At 37.5% G+C, this 20,028-nt stretch overlaps 1 protein-coding gene across 2 annotated transcripts; it reads right to left on the bottom strand.

Moving 5' to 3' along the window:
• Positions 1 to 4,349: 4,349 nt before the first annotated feature.
• LOC139137725 (transmembrane protein 201-like) lies at positions 4,350 to 18,052 on the bottom strand. Of its 2 annotated transcripts, XM_070705976.1 has the most exons (13): positions 17,935 to 18,052; positions 16,885 to 16,996; positions 16,427 to 16,544; positions 15,490 to 15,678; positions 15,220 to 15,393; positions 14,246 to 14,387; positions 13,665 to 13,770; positions 12,989 to 13,195; positions 9,426 to 9,754; positions 7,303 to 7,500; positions 6,478 to 6,582; positions 5,533 to 5,661; positions 4,779 to 4,876 (listed from the first exon to the last, which is right to left on the bottom strand). In XM_070705976.1, exons 2-12 carry the CDS (start codon positions 16,956 to 16,958, stop codon positions 5,543 to 5,545), a joined length of 1,761 nt encoding a protein of 586 aa, XP_070562077.1. In that variant the 5' UTR covers positions 16,959 to 16,996; positions 17,935 to 18,052; the 3' UTR covers positions 4,779 to 4,876; positions 5,533 to 5,542. The 2 variants fall into 2 exon arrangements, with proteins under 2 accessions (XP_070562076.1, XP_070562077.1); XM_070705975.1 differs by having other exon boundaries at positions 4,350 to 5,661.
• Positions 18,053 to 20,028: the final 1,976 nt, after the last annotated feature.

Genomic DNA, 20,028 nt, shown 5'->3' with positions numbered 1-20,028 from the left:
CATTCCGACCATGAATTTGAGTTCCCTCCTCTCTATCTCTAAAATTTCGACTGACCCCCCCCCCCACTTAGAAAAGTTAAATACCAATACATGAATTTATAAAATTTACAAAATACATCAATAGTAAAGACCATTTAAATCCTGATGTACCCTGCTATATTATCATCGGTTATCTCATGGTGGTTGAAAAAAGGTGAAACCATCAAAGTGAAATTCAAAGTCACACCAAAATACAGATATAAAAGCTCACGCTATAACCATATCCAACCATATAGTATATTGTTTAATTTGGATGGGTACCATGACAGGGTTTTCACGAGGATATCAGGCAGGGCAGAATTTGAAAGTACGGGGGGGGGGGGGGAGATTACGCGAGAGGCTGAGGGAAAAAGTGTCTGAGGGGCTGTCCCTATCTTGCATGGAAAATTTGAGAAATTGAAGTGTGCAATGGTGCAGTCTGGTGCGATCTGAGAGGCACTTTCAATTTGTCTCTTACCGGTAAAACTGTTAGAACACCCCAAGGGGGAGAGCACGAGAGGGGGAGATCCCCCCTCTCGCATCGAAAATTTTGAGAAATTGATGTGTGCAATGGTGCAATCTGAGAGGTGTTTCAATTTACTTCGCACAAAAAATTGAGTAACCCCTTCCTCTCCACATATGAGCAATCCCCCTTGAAATTTTCAATTCTTTGAGTCCCCTCTCACATTCCTCCGACCCCAAGGCCGTAAATAATGCGGCTGACTCGCAGCGTGTTTGCAAGGTTATATCTGATTGGTCGATTGTCACTATTCACAGCAACTTAGGGAGTTTATTTGTATTATTTCATTATAACGGTACGATTCTGTCAACCAACTGGATAACAGCTTCGAAATCGCTGCGAGTCGGCCCAAATAATGACGGCTCCCTATAAGAGATGTTAATATTGCAACGGCTTAATTCGAATATTTAGTATATTGTTTCAGTTCTTTTTGTGTAATGTAATGTAGATTCTGACTAGTATAAAAGATGTGTGTCTCTGTGTGCTTCTCGTTATACCACAGACATTTTCCTTACATTTCGTTTGGTTTCGAAGTACTTCGAAACCATCGGCAAAGCGTACACCTACAGACTACCGTGTGACAACTTTGTGTATTTATTGACACTTTCTTTGTGTCAATTTACATTCCAGTGAATTCCAGATGCTCACGTTATGAATATTTAAATTTTCTCCTTCGCATTGGTCAACAGGCTGGGGACTCTTCTTTTGTAGGGTTTCTTTGTCTAAAATAGCACCGGTTACTGATAACCAATTTTCCTGGACACTTCTTTTGTGTAAAAACGAGATGATAACTAGAATGCATACGCTGTCCAATATAGAAAGTAAGCGATATGGTTTAAACAATAGGCACGACACAAGAGGTAGTATAATTTTTTTTAAAGTGTTGGTTAAAAATCCTGGATTTTTTTATTTTTAAATTTGCTGAAATTCTATTGCTGGTCCTCAAATTATGAGTTTCAAGCTGCGCTTTTATAATGTTGACAGACTGAACGATAACACGGGTAAGCGAAAACGTGCTATGAGCCCAAAACAACTTCCCGGATAAATCCGACTCTGCGTTTTAATAGTTTTTGTGTGCAGAGGAAGATCATTTATTCATATTGTTCATAAAGTTACATTTATGTAGAGTTTTTAGAACAGGCCAGGTAGATCCTGTTTTGTGATGGCATTTTGTCTTATTCTTGTCAAAATTATGGTTAAGGGTTTAGGTCGTTGGGACTGCGCTCTTCTATGGTGTTTTAGTTTACAAATCAACATTACCCAAGGAAATATTTTGTTTTTTATTGGCAAGGGTACGTATCCTTTGACAAACACCGAAGAGTAAAGACCTCTGTTCTTCAGTTGTGTCAAAATTATATCGTAGGAATCTGCATGAAAAATCAGTGGAGTTATACTTTATACCTTGTCATAAGGATTATTGAATTGCAGAAGAAAAACATTAACAGTATCGTCTGTGTAGCTTTAGGAATAGCGTTTGTGGTAAATTGTGTCAGAAACATTGTTCAATTCCAGTCTACGTATTCTCCGAGGAGTTCCCCATGTCGCTTGATGCATCTGTTGCTTGGTCCGTGCTCAGTTCTGGCACTATATGCATCACTGGTAAAAGCAGACGAAAACCGACAGTTGATTTAAAAAACTACTCTGCAAACTTCACACATCTCCCGTTTTAATTTTCTAAAATCATGAATATCACTACCTCTTTACTCGTATGTCTATTGCCGAAAGTAAATAATCCACACCAACCTATCGCCGAGTCAGACAAACAGAAAGCTTCACATAAAATAATTAAAATGGGTAACAAATTATTTCCCACATTGCAATATATAAGCTAACTCAAAACATGAACGGATATTTATAAATTCGATTCAGTCATTCTAAAATAATGAAAATGTTAAGCCTCTCCCAAGGGAAGTTTTCATAACCTATTGATCACGTGACCACTCCTTTGAGATGAATTCATTACAACGCTTCATTCATGTCGCTGAATCATGGACTGTTTTCCTGTCGAGAAAAGTTGAACATTTCTGTCGGCGATATCCCAAGTCAATAATTGCGAAAGAAACGAACTCCTTCCCAAAAACATGTAAGGAGAAATGGCCTCCCCTGTTTATTAGAGTCCTGACGGGACCCCCTATTTCATAAAACTTCTAAAAGGCTGAGAAGCAATGACTCTTTTTATTGGATAACAAAACCCTCACTCCTAACCAGCAATGATGTGGAGTAGTAACACTATGGCCAAAGACGTGACGGAATAATGATCACATCACACTAAAAGAACAACTCATGCCCATCTATTGCTCACTTCCCCGAATCAATGTATTCATGAGCGCTGTCAAAGTATGCAAATGAGCTTATAATGAGTAATTTTCAATGGAGTGTATTCATTAGCCTAACATAGAGAATTGTCTACTCATGATCTAGTTATGTTATATCGCAGATCTTTTTTCTCGTTTCGAAAATTGTTTTATATAAATAACTTTTTATTAATAACTTCAACTTAAACACCTGAAAATGTACTTTTTTAAAAGGTTTTTGTCTTCTATAGTGGACGAAATTCAGCTTTATCCTTATTTCTGGTCACACTGTATAAGTATGGTAAAAAAATGAAGAGAAAGGTGATGTGCCGGCGTATCTGTCCTAAGAGTGTCTGGAGTCTTCACTGTGTTACCTTACATGGAAGGTCCAAGGACATTTCAAAGTCAGGGCAAGGGGTGTTGACGATTTCTCAGAAATAACTCACTGACACTGGTAGGTCCTTGACTGAGAAGAAACTACAAGAGAATTTTGGAACAAGGAACTTGTCTCGCTTTCACGACGTGGTCTGCACTGGACAACCAATACAGTATCAAATATGTTTTTCCCTGCGGCTATCAATAGAGGGCGCTTTGCTCTAAAGCGTACCAGCAAGAGATCGTTTTGACGGTTAAAACTGCATTATGAACACATTATATCACTTTATTATTCAAGACATTCTTTAAGTACATTTTCCCTTAGCTTTACTTATTTACAGTTATGTAAATATGACACTTAGCGTTGATGGTAAACATATCTACCATCAAAGCCACTATTTGTGAATAAATTCTACTTTGCTTTCAGAAAAAAAGATTGATAAACATTATGTGGATCCGTCCTGAACGCTTTCATACGATGACATGTCTTTCTTTCTTTCTGGTTAAATGAGTTTTTTCCGAGACAAGTTGCTTTGTAATTTTGTTCGTTCGTTCGACACACCGACAGTTATGTAGATTTGTTTTATTTGCCATTTTGTTGGAATAAATTTATCATTAAAATAAAGAGATTGATAAAATGTATGGTTATCCAATAGCAGTTGCAAAATGTGAATCATGTAAATATTTTCATTACGTACCTCTTCCATGCTTTTCACTAGAATTTATTCATTTTGTCATTTGTGATTGTGAACACATTGCTACCAAAACAATTACCAATGACACTGTCAATCAGTTGGTTTCACGGGTCAAAATTAATTTTTATAAATGATTAAAACTTTGCAAAGAACAGAAGATATTAAGTAGGAGTCCAGATTTGTGCTGGTACAACCTATAAGCAAAGTGACTGCCTACTGTGTACTTAGAGTTGATGAGGATACTCAAAGCTCCATAACCAATTGGTTTTATATTTTAATTATTGAATATTTGTTATCATTCACACACATTTTAGACAAAGGTGCTTCAATATTTTGAACTTTTCATGATAAGGGCAAAGTTTAAAATTAATGAAACAAAGCATTTCTATGCGATAACACTTTTGTTTTCCAAAGTTTTGTTTCAGGAACAGCACCTTGTCACACTGCAAGTTTTGAAATAACAAATGAAAACTTTATTGTAAATATAAATAAATATAAAACAACAATAGCAACTTTCGGATAAATACAGTATTACATATAAAATGGCTGATAATCGAGACATCAACAATTATTATGAGTACATACAATTACTAGAATTCACCAAAATGTTTCAATGACAGAAAAAAAATTTTCATGGCAGTAAAAACAATGCACATAAAATCTTTTACTGGCAAAATATTAACTTGCTTACATGAATAACTGTAATCAAAGTCAAGTACACTACAATGGAACTGATGTTATGTACGACTGTAGCAGCATTTTGTGTACATGTGTTGTTGAAGAGCAATGAAAAATGAATTTTATGTCGTCACAGTTCATACAAATTACAAGTTTTGTTTAAATGCACTGCTACTTATTAATACTGGGACCGGTTTCGCTCTGAAGAACTGTTGGTTTGACAGTGAAAGCATTTACAAGATATCAATGACAAAGCAATGTTTATCATTAAAAACTAATATCACTTTTAAAATGATATTATTTCATCATTTAATGACCCAACCTGATGAAATCCCTCAATGATCTCACATCATCTAATCAAAATGACATCACTTGATAAAACCATGAAGGACATTACTGGATCAAATCACCGAATGACTGATAAAATTACTCAATGATATCCCTCAATGATCTCACATCATCTAATCTAATGACATCACTTGATAAAACCATGAAGGATATTACTGGATAAAATCACCGAATGACTGATAAAATTACTCAATGATATCCCTCAAAGATCTCACATCATCTAATCTAATGACATCACTTAATAAAACCATGAAGGATATTACTGGATAAAATCACCGAATGACTGATAAAATTACTCAATGATATCCCTCAATGTCAATAATATCAGTTGGTGAAATCACTAAATGGTTTTCAATCAGAGAAATCATTTCATGGTATCAATAGGTGAGATTGCACAATGAATCAGTGAAAGACATTTTTAAATATTCAAAGTGTGTGATAAGAAATGTTACACTAATGAACATGTTGTTGAGATACAAACATCACTGACAAGTTCTATGATACCATTCTGGAGTCAACTTGTAACTTGGCAACAGCATTTGAAAGATTGGCAAGGAGTAGTCTGGGTCAGTAGGAGGTTAGAATGTAATGACTGTGACTATATGAACCTATTGTCAGTATAATAGACAACATTCTTTGATTTTATCAGAAAACAGATAAAGTACAAGTGCAAAGTTCATGATGATGCTGATCACCAACACATACAAACGCAGAACAGAACCACAGCCGCCACCTGAAATAAATGAATATCAAAATTGTTATTTTGTTATGAAAACTGAACTAATTTATTGGTTGTTCTGGATGCATAACTTATGGAGTTACACTCTAAATATATATAATAATAACAGTAATGGGTTCTCATATAGCGCACATATCCATAAGTACTTGTGATCAAGGCGCTTGACAGTTATTACCCCTGGTCACTGGACCTAATTTTGATACCACTCAACTCCCTGGGGAGCAAACAACAGCTCACATGTACAGCCAATCAGCATAGCAGAGCTAAGCGCACACATTACAACCACTGTCCTACCAGGTACCCATCACTCCTGGGTGGGGAGATCGAAGCAATGAGGAATAAAGTGCCTTGCTCAAAGACACAACACCATGGCCATGCCGAGGCTCCAAGATCATGCGTCCACTGCTCTAGCCACTGGCCCATAATGCCTCCCACCATATACTGTAATTACTCTAATGATCTGACTGTTCTAATGATAGAAATGATTGGCATATTTGAAGGAAACACAGCTGGAACTGTCTTTGAGGTACAATTGTGATATTATGGTACTTCCATGCATTGAGATATCCAAAACTGTTTCCAGTTTTTTACAGAAACAAAAATAGAAAGATAGATACAAACAGATGACAAGCTGACATCAGACAATCGCTAAAGAGGACATGTCTCTGAGTAACACCCAAATCCTGTCTTTAACATTAAGTCCTGTTTTCAACTTGTCATCAATGTTTACCCTAAATTGCAATTTTGTACGGCAAAGAGCCAATTCACATGCTTTGATAGAATGGAATTCTTTGATTGAAATGCACTCACCTTTGCTATGATCAAAACCAGTGTCTTTAGATGATGACATCACATTGCTGGATGCACTAGAATGGTTGCTGTTCTGACTGGCTGCATCGCTGAATGTACTTTGTTCTGTGAAGAGAATTCAGATTCAGATTCAGGTTTGAATCACCTTGTATATTGAATATTCATTCCACAACACCCAATCAATGTTCGTAGTACATTAGTGTCCCAGTGAAAGAACAAAGGTTTATACAAAATGTTGATTGATGGGGAATGAAACAGAACACTGGAAGAAATTGACTGCTCGTTCAATAATAGATCAAACTATGAAACTGCTGTTAATGTATACAGAATGAAAATGAACAGGAGTTCAGATCTGTCTGCAAGATCGCATTAATGCTTTTACTAAATATGTTTAGTACAGATTTATTTTTGTCTCATCAAACATTAAGTCACGGTCCGTGGGACCGTGATTAAGTTCAACCCCTACAAATCAAAATGGGGATGAATGGGTTTGAATAAGCTACATCAACGTCTTGACTCATTGAGTCGTGGATCACTTCTTTTGTTCTCTCATGATTTGTTAGCCTTGTGAATACTGATTGGGGTAAATCTCTATGCAATGTCATAGGTCATCAGGAGGTCAGGGTTCAAAATGTTAACAGGTCTTGCGATTTTGGACAATTGAAATGTCAGATTCCTTGTTGACTTTCTTATAAAAAAAAGTGGCTTTTTGATGTCTTGAAGTAAACATTGAGAAATTTCCCATTACTTTATCAAAGAAACCAACATTATTTACAGATCTAGGGCAGTCAGGCTTTGTCTATCTTTGATTCAAATCTAACTTACCTTCGACACAACTTGGAAACAGCTGTTTAGAAGTAGAAATTTTTGAGTCTTGCGTTGGTATCTGTTTAGTCTCTCTTGAAATACTGGAAAGATTTAGCCTTGCTGGACTTATGAGTGGTTTTTGTTTTTGAAGAGTTGGTAACGAGACACTGTGTGATACTTTTGAATTGAACTGTGAAGCATAGGCTGACCACATACCTGTGTAATTCAATATTAACAATTATGATAAATGGGATTGTCCATGGATGAGAGGGTGTGCTCGTTGGGTGATGTATAGGATAATATATGGATGAGAGGGTGTGCTCGTTGGGTGGTGTATAGGATAATATATGGATGAGAGGGTGTGCTCGTTGGGTGATGTATAGGATTATATATGGATGAGAGGGTGTGCTCGTTGGGTGATGTATAGGATAATATATGGATGAGAGGGTGTGCTCGTTGGGTGATGTATAGGATTATATATGGATGAGAGGGTGTGCTCGTTGGGTGATGTATAGGATAATATATGGATGAGAGGGTGTGCTCGTTGGGTGATGTATAGGATTATATATGGATGAGAGGGTGTGCCCGCTGGGTGATGTATAGGATTATATCTGGATGAGAGGGTGTGCTCGTTGGGTGGATGTATAGGATTATATATGGATGAAAGGGTGTGCCCGCTGGGTGATGTATAGGATTATATACGGATGAGTGGGCGTGCCCGCTGGGTGATGTATAGGATTATATATGGATGAGAGGGTGTGCTCGTTGGGTGATGTATAGGATTATATATGGATGAGAGGGTGTGCCTCGTTGGGTGATGTATAGGATTATATATGGATGAGAGGGTGTGCCCGCTGGGTGATGTATAGGATTATATATGGATGGGAGGGTGTGCTCGTTGGGTGATGTATAGGATTATATATGGATGAGAGGGTGTGCCCGCTGGGTGATGTATAGGATTATATCTGGATGAGAGGGTGTGCTCGTTGGTGATGTATAGGATTATATATGGATGAAAGGGTGTGCCCGCTGGGTGATGTATAGGATTATATACGGATGAGTGGGCGTGCCCGCTGGGTGATGTATAGGATTATATATGGATGAGAGGGTGTGCTCGTTGGGTGATGTATAGGATTATATATGGATGAGAGGGTGTGCTCGTTGGGTGATGTATAGGATTATATATGGATGAGAGGGTGTGCTCGTTGGGTGATGTATAGGATTATATATGGATGAGAGGGTGTGCTCGTTGGGTGATGTATAGGATAATATATGGATGAGAGGGTGTGCTCGTTGGGTGATGTATAGGATTATATATGGATGAGAGGGTGTGCTCGTTGGGTGATGTATAGGATTATATATGGATGAGAGGATGTGCTAGGTGGTACTAAAAGTGATAATGTGTGTGGATGGAAGGGTATGCCAGGTTGGTATTAAATGGGATAATATCTACGGATGGAATGGTGTGCTAGGTGGGTGTTGAATGGGACAATCTATGGATGAGAGGTGAATAGAGGAATGGAGGGTATGATAGCTTTTGAGAATGATATCTGAGGGTGGGAGGGTGAATCAGCTCTGATAGGTGCTGGGTTAGGGTTATTGTGTGAACAGGGGATGCAGGTTGGAGGGTGTTTGAATTTGAATGAGGTCTGTAGGTGGGTACATGTGCGGAAAATCTAAGAGTGGGGTTGTCACAAAGTGAGCCAGAGAGCTCTTTCTTGAAGAGGGTGTCTGTGACTAGACAGGTGTGCTGGCCATGGCTGGAAGCAAAGAGAGGAGGGGGGTGGTCTGTTGGTGGAAGGGTTTGCTAGCTGTGAGTTAACATGTCAGTGACAGGAAGATTGTCGTATATGTAACTCTGACAGTGGATGTCTTGAAGTGGGAGGGTGTACTAGTCCTGCAAAGGTATATCTACAAGTTGCTTGAGAACAGGAGCTTCTGAGCTTGGTAAATCTAAAGCAGCTGAATCAGAATGTACAACCCTTCAACCAGTGTGGTTTGGTCCAATGCCATTGTTATCAACAGTCATTGTGGACCTGTTCACAGGCAATGGGGGTTGACAGGTTAATCCTCTTTCTACCAGGCTCCATACACAAACCATAGAAATAAATACAACTTGGGAGAATGAGGATTAAACTTACCAGGATCTTGTTTCTTTCTATTTGTTGGTGGTCCTAGCGACATGGCATCCAATGTGTTGTCTAATCCAGCTCTATTGTTGTATACTGGCTGCGATCTCACTGACATTGTTTCAAAATAACTACAGTTCAAGTTTTTCTGACTTGTTGAGGCAAAAGATCGTAATGATGGCGTTGCTCTGTGACTCAGATCTACAGTCTTGGGGCTGGATGAACTCATAAATACATTCTCTTGAGTTATCACAGATTCCTGCTCATCAGCCAATGAGCTCACTGGACTGCTGTCACATGATAGTGATGACATATTTGAAAGACTGTCGTAACTTCTTCGGCTGAAAAATGATGAAGTGGTATAAGTAGCTTTCTGAAATGATGCTTATGAAAAGCATAAATTTATCAACTGTGCACAGGGAATTTCATTTGTGATATTTAATATATATAAATTGCCTTTGTCATTCATATTTTTGGCACTAATTAATTTTAACATTTTGAAACCACCTTTCATTTACATAATACCTAAGTTTTCAGAAATATTTTTGTCATTAAAACAAATGATTCAAAAGGCTTACATTACAGTTTGTAGTTTGGATCAGTGGATTTTAGTAGAGGTCAAGCAGCAGCTCTTTCTATTGAATTTACCTGTGTTTGACTGAACAGAGTATTTTGACTGATCTGAGTAGTTTGACTGAACTGAGTAGTTTGACTGAACTGAGTAGTTTGACTGAACTGAGTAGTTGACTGATCTGAGTAGTTTGACTGAACTGAGTAGTTTGACTGAACTGAGTAGTTTGACTGAACTGAGTAGTTTGACTGAACTGAGTAGTTTGACTGAACTGAGTAGTTTGACTGATCTGAGTAGTTTGACTGATCTGAGTAGTTTGACTGATCTGAGTAGTTTGACTGAACCGAGTAGTTGACTGAACCGAGTAGTTTGACTGATCTGAGTAGTTTGACTGAACTGAGTAGTTTGACTGAACTGAGTAGTTTGACTGAACTGAGTAGTTTGACTGATCCGAGTAGTTTGACTGAACCGAGTAGTTTGACTGATCTGAGTAGTTTGACTGAACTGAGTAGTTTGACTGAACTGAGTAGTTTGACTGAACTGAGTAGTTTGACTGAACTGAGTAGTTTGACTGATCTGAGTAGTATTGACTGAACTGAGTAGTTTGACTGAACTGAGTAGTTTGACTGAACTGAGTAGTTTGACTGAACTGAGTAGTTTGACTGAACTGAGTAGTTTGACTGAACTGAGTAGTTTGACTGATCTGAGTAGTTTGACTGAACCGAGTAGTTTGACTGAACCGAGTAGTTTGACTGATCTGAGTAGTTTGACTGAACCGAGTAGTTTGACTGATCTGAGTAGTTTGACTGAACTGAGTAGTTTGACTGAATGAGTAGTTTGACTGAACTGAGTAGTTTGACTGAACTGAGTAGTTTGACTGATCTGAGTAGTATGACTGAACGGAGTAGTATGACTGAACTGAGTAGTTTGACTGAACTGAGTAGTTTGACTGAACTGAGTAGTTTGACTGATCTGAGTAGTTTGACTGAACTGAGTAGTTTGTCTGAACTGAGTAGTTTGACTGAACTGAGTAGTTTGACTGAACTGAGTAGTTTGACTGATCTGAGTAGTATGACTGAACTGAGTAGTTTGACTGAACTGAGTAGTTTGACTGAACTGAGTAGTTTGACTGATCTGAGTAGTTTGACTGAACTGAGTAGTTTGACTGAACTGAGTAGTTTGACTGATCTGAGTAGTTTGACTGAACTGAGTAGTTTGACTGATCTGAGTAGTTTGACTGAACCGAGTAGTTTGACTGAACTGAGTAGTTTGACTGAACTGAGTAGTTTGACTGATCTGAGTAGTATGACTGAACGAGTAGTATGACTGATCTGAGTAGTTTGACTGAAATGAGTAGTTTGACTGAACTGAGTAGTTTGACTGAACCGAGTAGTTTGACTGAACCGAGTAGTTTGACTGAACTGAGTAGTTTGACTGAACCGAGTAGTATGACTGATCTGAGTAGTTTGACTGAACTGAGTAGTTTGACTGAACTGAGTAGTTTGACTGAACCGAGTAGTTTGACTGAACTGAGTAGTTTGACTGATCTGAGTGGTTTGACTGAACTGAGTAGTTTGACTGATCTGAGTAGTTTGACTGAACTGAGTAGTTTGACTGATCTGAGTAGTTTGACTGAACGAGTAGTTTGACTGATCTGAGTAGTTTGACTGAACCGAGTAGTTTGACTGAACTGAGTAGTTTGACTGAACCGAGTAGTTTGACTGAACGAGTAGTATGACTGATCTGAGTAGTTTGACTGAACTGAGTAGTTTGACTGAACTGAGTAGTTTGACTGATCTGAGTAGTTTGACTGAACCGAGTAGTTTGACTGAACTGAGTAGTTTGACTGAACTGAGTAGTATGACTGATCTGAGTAGTTTGACTGAACTGAGTAGTTTGACTGAACTGAGTAGTTTGACTGAACTGAGTAGTTTGACTGAACTGAGTAGTTTGACTGATCTGAGTAGTTTGACTGAACTGAGTAGTTTGACTGAACTGAGTAGTTTGACTGAACTGAGTAGTTTGACTGAACTGAGTAGTTTGACTGAACTGAGTAGTTTGACTGATCTGAGTAGTTTGACTGATCTGAGTAGTTTGACTGAACTGAGTAGTTTGACTGAACTGAGTAGTTTGACTGAACTGAGTAGTTTGACTGAACCGAGTAGTTTGACTGAACCGAGTAGTTTGACTGAACTGAGTAGTTTGACTGAACTGAGTTTGACTGAACTGAGTAGTTTGACTGATCTGAGTATTTTGACTGAACTGAGTAGTTTGACTGAACTGAGTAGTTTGACTGAACTGAGTATTTTGACTGATCTGAGTAGTTTGACTGAACCGAGTAGTTTGACTGATCTGAGTAGTTTGACTGAACCGAGTAGTTTGACTGATCTGAGTAGTTTGACTGAACTGAGTAGTTTGACTGAACTGAGTAGTTTGACTGATCTGAGTAGTTTGACTGAACTGAGTAGTTTGACTGAACCGAGTAGTTTGACTGATCTGAGTAGTTTGACTGAACTGAGTAGTTTGACTGAACTGAGTAGTTGACTGAACTGAGTAGTTTGACTGAACTGAGTAGTTTGACTGATCTGAGTAGTTTGACTGAACTGAGTAGTTTGACTGAACTGAGTAGTTTGACTGAACTGAGTAGTTGACTGAACTGAGTAGTTTGACTGAACTGAGTAGTTTGACTGATCTGAGTAGTTTGACTGAACTGAGTAGTTTGACTGAACTGAGTAGTTTGACTGAACTGAGTAGTTTGACTGAACTGAGTAGTTGACTGATCTGAGTAGTTTGACTGAACTGAGTAGTTTGACTGAACTGAGTAGTTTGACTGAACAGAGTATTTTAAATAACAAATGCATCACACAAGATTTCTGAAAAAAATGCCACATTCTTCACAAACAAGAGTTTACGTCAGTATTAGACCAATATGTTGAAATCAAAATTTGGGGACTTGATGACAGAAAACATCATTTAGAATATTATAAGACAATGACATAGGTACCTTTTCTTCATAAATCTTGCCGTTTTTCTTGATCTTCCATCAAATAAACAATAAACACAGATAAAAACACAACAGACAGAAACAAAGATTTCACAAAGTGCTTTTGATCGTGAAGGCAACCATTCAAAGTGGACAAAGACAGCTTCAGTGCATAGACCTAGTGAAAGCAGCCACATGAAGGTACAGAGAACATCTCTACCGGCAAGTCTGAAATGAAAAAGAAATATGGCAAGACTAACTGTTATTCTGAAATGTCTGAGAAATATAGCTAGACCAAGTGTTATGCTGATTTACATAAAAGGAAATCTTATAAAATATCAAGATGTTAAATTTGAGTAAAAAATTCACATTAAAATAACAAAAAGAGGAGACTCCTGAAGGAATTTCTTTGACTTTGTGTAAGCCCTCTGTCCCCTCTAAGTCCCTCATAAACATTTTGCCTCTTGTTACACAGCTGAATTCTTTGAGTCAATTTAGAAGTTCTGGCAATTTCTTTGCAACAATTGCCTCTGCTAACATTCAACATCAAACAACAACTGTGTATAGTCTTTCAGCAATTTTGTTGCTACCCTTAAAGCTTCATATGTACTCATTGTTAAAAGAACATTTTATTCTTCCATGAGATCTGTGGTTGCAGTTTAAATCTTGCTGAAGCTTTGTAAACAAATTGACTCACTTTTCTTTTCCGTTCATCAATATCGCTACAAGAGAAGACAGCATTCCACAGCAAATGGCCAGCCACATGTAGTCACTGATTGCATTTGATAACATCCACATAACAGCTGTGATAATAAAAAATATATGGGTTGATTAACACTGACATACAAAAGGATATAATCATGAAAGTCTGTACATATCCGAGGCTGCTTTCTGCATAGGACCAACTGATCAGCCAATCAGAGAGATCTCATTATCTTTGCAAGCTGATGTGTAAGAAAATTTGGAAGAACAACTATCTTTTGCTATTTTATGGTGGTTGAGTGATGATTTATGTGACCAGAGTACCCTTTGCACTCTGTTTGGCTGTACATCTACACTTGAGGTCATAGGTTACACAGAGATCAAAGTTTGTCATGAGCAAGTTGTGTTTTTCCATAGTCAATGTGCATTGTCATAACCTGTACAACTGCCAACTTGTTACAATTCACCGATTCGCTTTATACTGACTCGGAACAAATATGATATGAATAAGTGAACAATTTAAGAAGTGTCTTGAACCTTTTCAATTCTAATGCTAAAACAAATCTATTGACTAACCTCCATCAAAGGAAGAAATGATTGGTTCAACGTTTCCTTGGTGACTGATGTTTCCAAGGCAACAGATTATTGCACAACATAGAGAAACAAGACGTAATACAGCAACAAAACGTGTTGACAGCATCTCTGCTTTAAATACAATCTGAAATGTGGATGTTATTGTACATTGAATTAGATCCTTCATTTCAATTTAACCCTTATCCTGCCAAGTTCAAATATCACTACCAGGTCAACTCAGTCAAAAAACCAGTGAAGCATATGCTCCAAATGTTGCATTTAAAGAGACAAAGTCGGCCATTTTTTCATGAGTTTTGTTCAATACAAGATACTATTTATATTGTTTGACATGTTGAAAGATACTGAATGAATGGGTGACCATGCATGTATTAGACCTAGGTTTTAGACACGATACATGAAACCATCGCAAAAATGAATTAATGGTCATGACCATTAACTCATTTTCGCCATGGTTTCATTTTATTTGTCATAAAACCTGGATCAAATATATGCATGGTCACCCATTCATTCAGTATCTTTCAACATGTCAAACAATATAAATAGTATTTCGTACAAAACGTGTTGGCTTAACATTGCTTTTCACTGACTTAATTCTGATAATTATGCCGCTATTCACTCTTGATTTTATAAAATGTTACAGTACAATTTGTGAAGTTATTCCAATGTGTATCCACTGGTGAAGTGATAAAATGTTACAGTACAATTTGTGAAGTTATTCCAATGTGTATCCACTGGTGAGGTTATAAAATGTTACAGTACAATTTGTGAAGTTATTCCAATGTGTATCCACTGGTGAAGTGATAGTCATATCATTTTATCTCACAGGGTTCTGAAGCAAATGTTTAAAATGAAAACATTTGACAGTTTATAGTTTAGCGCTTTCTTGGTAACCACTAACTTGTCACTATGGTAACAATAGTGTGATGCAATCTGCGTGGGAATTGGTTCCTACTCACTAATGGAAGACTTTTTTCACTGCTTTCTTTCAGTCTGCTTCCTAGTAATCTTGATTTTATCCAGTGATTCTGTTGTCGGAGTTCATCATGTACGACAAGCTCACAGTAGCCACACAGTCTGTACACTTGCTCCAAGTGGTGTTTGTAAATTTCCACTTCTGCATCATAGCTCATCTGCAACAATATCAACATTTTCAGGCAAATAAAGATCTTTAGAATGTGAAATAAAAAAAGAAGAAAAGATGACCGAAGATAGTGGTACAAACTTACCTCATTATGCGGTATGAAGGCAGCAAGTTGCTTCACTTTCAAAAGTTGATTCCTTGTACACTGGTTGCACAATCTGTTGTTGCTATGGTTACCATCGTGTGGGGCATATTGTTGATGATAATCTGCCACTACACTGTGATACAGCCCTTCATCAGATTGAGCAGGTATTGGTTTGTTATAACCACCATCCTGATGACAATAAGAAATATGTTACAAGTTAAGTGAAATGTTTGAACTGCATACCACAGTGGTAAAGGCAGCGGTCTACAATCTAGAATCTAATTCATATTGACAGTGTAAATGTTGTCTGTCTACGTAGATATTTCCTATTAGTATTGTAAGTGCAAAAAGTGTTTTCCCATTTGGAGTGATGAATCGCCACAAATAAGTTTTTCTGAACCTAAAAAGTTGATAATTTAGAGGTATCGTGGGAATACAGAGTTGATCAAAATTAGATGAACTGAAAGAAGGAGTAATAAAAGTGATAAATAATCAAAATAGATAAGATATTTTATAAATTTAGAAAAGTGTTCTGAAAGCAGTATATAATATGTTATGATATAATTTGCAACGTATAATGGTATACAACATTAGATATCATAAATTTATTGTAAGCCATAAACATGATTGATGTTCAATTCATTCTACTGTAGATCTGGCTGTGCTCCATGTAGACTCTCAGAGCCCCTCGTTGGCTTCTCCTCGGACCATAATACTGCCCTTGGCAGTTGAGCTAAGCAAAGCTCAGCTCAGCAAGCCAGCGAAGACAAACCAAGCTGGCAAAGACTGTTGAGGGCACATCACCATATGGTTGAGGATAGAGATGCATGGCAGATGAGGGGCTGTGAGGGAGTCTATGTTCCATGTTACTATAGTCGTATAGATGCAAGGATAGGAATTATGAAGTTCAAGTGTGTTATGTCAATCTAGCTCTTACCTCTGAAAAACCATTGTACTGTTCACACCGTGGACAGTCCCAACAATTTTTATTTCCATACGGCACTACAGTGTCTGTATTACAGAACCAGCAATTCACTTTGATGTGACTTGGCCGTCTGAAACATGAAACATGTGATTAAACCAATACTCAAAGTGGTCTGTGTTTTAGCAAAGGTTTTAGTACAGAGATATTATGGTGATGTTTCCACCTTGGATTATTTTAAATTGAGCAATTCTCAGTAGCTTTGATTGACAAGTCTAGATCTGAATCTAATCAGACTTGTGTGACATCAAAACAATATCTGACAAGTTTACATCTAATCGGATTACACATAAGCAGATTTTTCGATGCAGTCTAAAGGCAGCAATATTTGTAAAGTGGTCATAATAAACTACTGTCTTGAAAACATCATACATTATGTGTAAGATATTTTCAATCAAATGTTTGTTACTTACCGTACACAGACGATCCAAATGATGACAAAACCAATCACTATGGTAACAAGAATGGTCAGCAAGAACGACATCATTCTTCAAGGTCTGACTGTTGCCAAATAATAACACTAATCTGAAAAATACAAATTTAACTTATTTTAATAAAAAGCTTAAAGTTTTTACAAAGCTCAAAGTTAAGTACAAGAAAGATATTTCAAAAAAGGTAGTTTATTTTTCTGAGTAATGATGTGAATAAACTCTTTTTTTCACTCAAATCATAAAAATTAGAGTCATATAAACTTATGGAAGACAACGAAATGTCACAACAAGTGCTGTATTTGGGGGATTCCATGACTATGAAATACATCCTCAATATATTTACAGAACCTTTCATTTGTAGGAGTTTTTGGAATTGACCTTCTACCTAATTCTATCTGATAGGTGTGAGCAGATACTTTGATTAAATTTTGTCAGCTACTCCTGACGATTAAATGTTTCTATATCCAATGTCAATACTTTTCAATTCAAAATTAGTCTCGAATGATACAAATGCTCTAAGTTTATTCTTCTGTATTCCACATTTCCTTGAATCATAATTACTAGATTGGCCCAAGGTACCCTGGTAATCGTAACTAGCTGCAGTGCTGTAGCTCCATGTTTTGCCTGTGGGTCAGACGGCAAAACTGACCCACGTACATGTAACCCGAGTCAAACCTCAGAGCAATCACCACTGCAGCTACCTGGGAACCGTGGCCGATTTGTTTTGCGACGGTGTGTCTCAAGCAAGCTCAATAATTATAGCTATAATGTTTTCAATGTACAAATGTGAAAGGAAACAGACACGAACACGTACTGCACACAACGGCAAGTGCTAGAAGCACACGTTACAGGTCATGACATAGCTCTGCGTGGTACTGGTAGGGCTAGGCTGCGTGCGTGTTACCGGCGTAGGCCACCACACGTGGAACGTTCTCCAGGGGGTTGGGAGAGATGTACGAATGTTCTCTCCATAATTTCAATTAGTTAGCGTACACACATACATTTGCAGTTTGAAATACTCATTTTGCTCACCTTTCTTCTTATATGAAGGGTAAAACTGAAAGAGTGGCCGTCTTCAGTTCCGCCGCGCCGGTATCAGTTGCCATTCATTGATGCCGCTCAACAACAAATTCTGACTACAATTCTGACTCGGATTTGGTTAAGGGATGATTCTTTTTCGGATCGCATCAGTTGTCCAATGAACTATTGGATACTGGGTTTAATTCCTTAATGACTCCTGCATCGATGTTTTAAAACTCTGTACAAAAAAGGGTCAGTTGATGATCTAGATAATTACCGGGGTATAATACTGCTTAACCGCCTTTGGAAATAGGTTGTTTCGCTCGACAAAGAACAAGCTGGTTCTAGGCAAGTTAACAACACAATGGATCATATTTTTGTGCTTCAAAACATTGTAGATTTTTATCTATCTGGTCGCGGAAGGGTTGTCTGTGCCATATTGTTTATAAAAATAGCTTTGACCAAATTGATAGAGCTTCACTTTGGAAAAAGCTTATACGCCATGGCAAAAACGGTAGGTTTTATATGAATTTAATTTACAGCACGTACAATAATGTCAAATCTTGAATAAAATGGTGACTCCTTTTTATAATTATTTAAGTCATAACGTAACATCCCCTCCCTGACTATAATGGACGAAAGCAAACTTTGCACGACACAATGTAAGAGGAGAAGCCGAGTACATGTCGGATACACTGTAATAATAATCTGGAAAATTTACTGGCATTGACAAAGTACTGTCGGTGTAAAAAAGATGAGAATTTACTCCCCCCCCCCCCTCCCCGGTTATTTTCCATTATTGTCTTTTGTAGATTAGAATTGACAGTAAAATTGATCTAAATGTTATCACACCTGTGTAATTGGTCTGTAAAGTTGTTTCAAAATTTACTACAGGATCGGTAATTGTAGTTAATTAAGTTGCGGCAAACAACAGACGGATACAGTAGGCTTCCATTGTTGTTGAGAAAGACGAACAAAGCCTGTCGGCCGGTAGGAACTGAATAGTATCTGATGATTATTTGTGTTTGTAGGGTAGAGACCTGACTTTCCATCAACTTGCATTTCGACAACTTTCTCACGTACAGTATGTACACCTCTCTTCGAGTGGATCATGGGTCTTTTGCCAAAGAACTTCATACAATGCAAGGGCAACAAGACTTAGCCTAATGACAACTAAACTCTGACTCCGCTGTGATACTCAGAGCGGCTTAAAATAATTTTGAATCCTCAATCAGAAGAAGCATAAAAAACGTAAATCAGCTTTCAAACAATTTTCTCCTCGTATAATTACAATGGCAACTTTACTAAGGGAGCCTTCAGTAATTACAGGGGGTTGGGCCGGGGGATTGGGGAGGGTCACTTTTTCGAAAACTGTCCAAGGGGGAGGGTCACTTTTTATAAACCTGTCTTAGGGGGAGGGTCACTTTTAACAGAGGATGGTTTTACGGCCAAGCAAATCTTTAAATGTCCATTTGATATTTCCTGAATAGCCGACAAAATACATCGGTTCTTTTAAATACATACGTATTATCGACAAGCTTCACAAGCAAAGAAGATGCAGTGGTATCCTACATTAAACACATTGAACAGTTCAAACTGATGAAAGACAAGACAGATTTTGTTCGAGTTGTGAATTTTTGTATCACTTTCAAAGCCAGGAGAGCCATATTCAGTTTGAAGACAAAGGCTAAACGACCCAACTTCCAAATAGATATCCATTGTGTATTATTTGATGTGTTTGTCGTCGCCGCAGAAATACTTCTGTAAGGGAGCGAAATTTGGAGTCATCAAAATTTCAAACTAATATATTATAAAAAATCTTGAAAAATCCTCAAAGGGCTAACACTAGAACTGCAAATTGTATGGTTTACGGAGAACTGGGTAAAACCAGTATCGATGGAATTATTGGAAAAAGAATTATTAACTCCGGTCTAATAAGTTCAAAGAAGATTTAATTATCGTTCATGTTAAGACTTCTAAAAGTTCATGCATATACATATATATATATATATATATATATATATATATATATATATATATATATATATATATATATATCATATTATATATATATGTGTGTGTGTGTGTGTGTGTGTGTGTTAGTGT

This window comes from Ptychodera flava, chromosome 7 (genome assembly GCF_041260155.1).
Source record: "Ptychodera flava strain L36383 chromosome 7, AS_Pfla_20210202, whole genome shotgun sequence".
In the NCBI taxonomy this organism is placed as follows: domain Eukaryota; kingdom Metazoa; phylum Hemichordata; class Enteropneusta; family Ptychoderidae; genus Ptychodera; species Ptychodera flava.
The sequence above is the reverse complement of the archived record's forward strand: the minus strand, read 5'-3'. Positions and strand labels throughout refer to the sequence as shown.